The following is a 2,066-nucleotide window of genomic DNA, read 5'->3' on the forward strand; positions in this document are numbered from 1 at the left end:
CAAACTGAAGAGCAATATATAGACTAAGAGAACGAAAAAAAATCATGTATAGGATTTATTAAATCCCACATTTTAATTTTAAAAAATTAATAATAATAGTATTTTCTATATGATATCAAAGATCTGAATGTTTGTAAATATATAAAAATTGTGGGGTATGTTAAGTAAATAGATACAGTGAATAAGCATTGTTTTAATATTCTGCGAGCGAATTGTACAGAGGGAATGATAATGTGACGAGCAAGCTATCCGGCGGCTGGCCGAGAAGCTGCGGCGGCAAGCTGCGCAGCGTGGAAGTCACGGCGAATCCCCCACAGAAGCTCGGCACAGCGCTTCATCGACGGCCGCGAATTTCTTGGTGACGCCAGACAGGAGCACGCCAAACCCATCACCTCATTCACCGCTCCGATCGACGCTGGGCTTCTTCTCAGCCGTTGATCCATTGCGATAACCACTTCCCCTTGTCGAAACTTCTGCATTGCCTGCTGCACAATCGCTTCATCAGAAACCTCAAAAAAAAATTTCAGGTCTTAACAGTTGCGGAGAGGCGAGGGGTCGGCGTACCCATCGAGTGGTGTTTCTGTCCTTGTTGAGATTGAGGCCACGCTCGATTGGTTGGCGACCGGTGATGAGCTCGATTAGTAAGACGCCGAAGGAGTAGACATCGCTTTTCTCGGTCAGTTGGTAGGTGAGAATGTACTCGGGGTCCAAGTAGCCCGCAGTGCCCTTGATCTGTGTTGAAATGTGGGTGGCATCTGGATCTTCCGCCGCCAGCCGGGCGAAGCCGAAATCAGCCACCTTGGCCCTGAGATTCTCTGTTAGGAGGATGTTTGATGATTTTATGTCTCTGTGGATGATCGGGTGGTCTGCACCGGACAAGGATAGGTTACTGCATGGATAGTAAGTGGACATTATTTATTAAATTACTTGTAGCATGCAGAGTAGATTATTATTGTTTGAACCATGTATATTGAAGAAATCTTTGATAATTTTATATTGGGGTTGTTGTTCAGCTCCTAGTGACAATGAAATTGATATGAAAGCCTAGATGCAAAATAAATATTTCTACTGTTCTATGAGTTCTTAAATACTGTATTTACCCCATTTCTGCGTTATCAAATGTTAAAATAAATAAAAAATAAAAAATAAAAAAACTTTGAGAACGTCGGTAGTGATAAAAAAAACTTGTTTTTTATTGGACGTTGAGCGATCATATCACAGATTGTTACAAATTAGTGGTTAGAATCGGCTCAATGTTGTGGGTGAAGCCGAGCTTGATAACGGAGCTATAGCGCCAAGCGCTGTAAAAAAAAAGTATTACTTTTTAATGTTTTTTTTGTGTTGAAAGATGCTCTGCTGATGAATCATGATAATAATAATAATTATTTGATAAGCTGACTCTAAAATATAAAGAGAAGAGGGTTTGTTTTTGTGGCTTTGTTTGATATTTATTCGCAATGTCTGAAGCATTATATTTGTTATTGCAAGGTAAGAGATAGTCATCTTGGAGTAACTTTAACCTAACAATCTCAAAAAATGTGTCTACATCTGTTAAATTCAAAAGTGTCTGGAAAATACACCCAAATTATAGAACATTCTGCAGAGAAAGATGGAAAATAGAGGAAGAGAGAGCATAGTAAAGAACAGTAAAGAGAGAGTGATTTTTATTATGATATGAACCCTCTATTTATAGAAGTATGTCCCGATTTTACAAAATTATATATCAGTCCCCTCATCATTGACTTTCCAGAGGGGTTTTTGGTAATTACAGAGATATTCACATATGATAAGACCAGAGGACTGATTCGGTCAGTAGGAAGTTCGCCGACCGTCTGCTAAGCCTGGACTCCATTAGCATTTGATCTGAAAGGGCTTCTTACCGATCAGCCTGAGGGTCGATCGCTGCCCTATGAGAAATCCTCCGTCACATTCTTCCGGTCGCTTTTAGATGCCTTCATCAATCTCGAACCCAAATGGTCGTCAACAACTACATTCGATCATATATTTCTTCTGAACCGTTCATTTGTCTTGAGATTCGTGCTGACATATTTTTCATATATATATAT

At 39.7% G+C, this 2,066-nt stretch overlaps 1 protein-coding gene across 2 annotated transcripts in view; it reads right to left on the reverse strand.

Moving 5' to 3' along the window:
* Positions 1-129: 129 nt before the first annotated feature.
* Positions 130-2,066, reverse strand: part of LOC110022089 (calmodulin-binding receptor-like cytoplasmic kinase 2) — a 9,823-nt gene continuing 7,886 nt past the window's right edge. Inside the window, exons 5-6 of one of the 2 annotated variants that reach the window (XM_020720880.1) lie at positions 565-866; positions 130-482 (exon numbers count right to left, since the gene is read on the reverse strand). In XM_020720880.1, coding sequence (XP_020576539.1) covers positions 246-482; positions 565-866 — 539 coding nt within the window. In that variant the 3' untranslated portion in view covers positions 130-245. Of the gene's footprint in view, positions 486-564; positions 867-2,066 lie in introns of both variants that reach the window. The other variant, XM_020720879.1, reaches the window with a different exon arrangement.

Source organism: Phalaenopsis equestris, unplaced genomic scaffold (assembly GCF_001263595.1).
Source record: "Phalaenopsis equestris unplaced genomic scaffold, ASM126359v1 Scaffold000167, whole genome shotgun sequence".
NCBI lineage: Eukaryota > Viridiplantae > Streptophyta > Magnoliopsida > Asparagales > Orchidaceae > Phalaenopsis > Phalaenopsis equestris.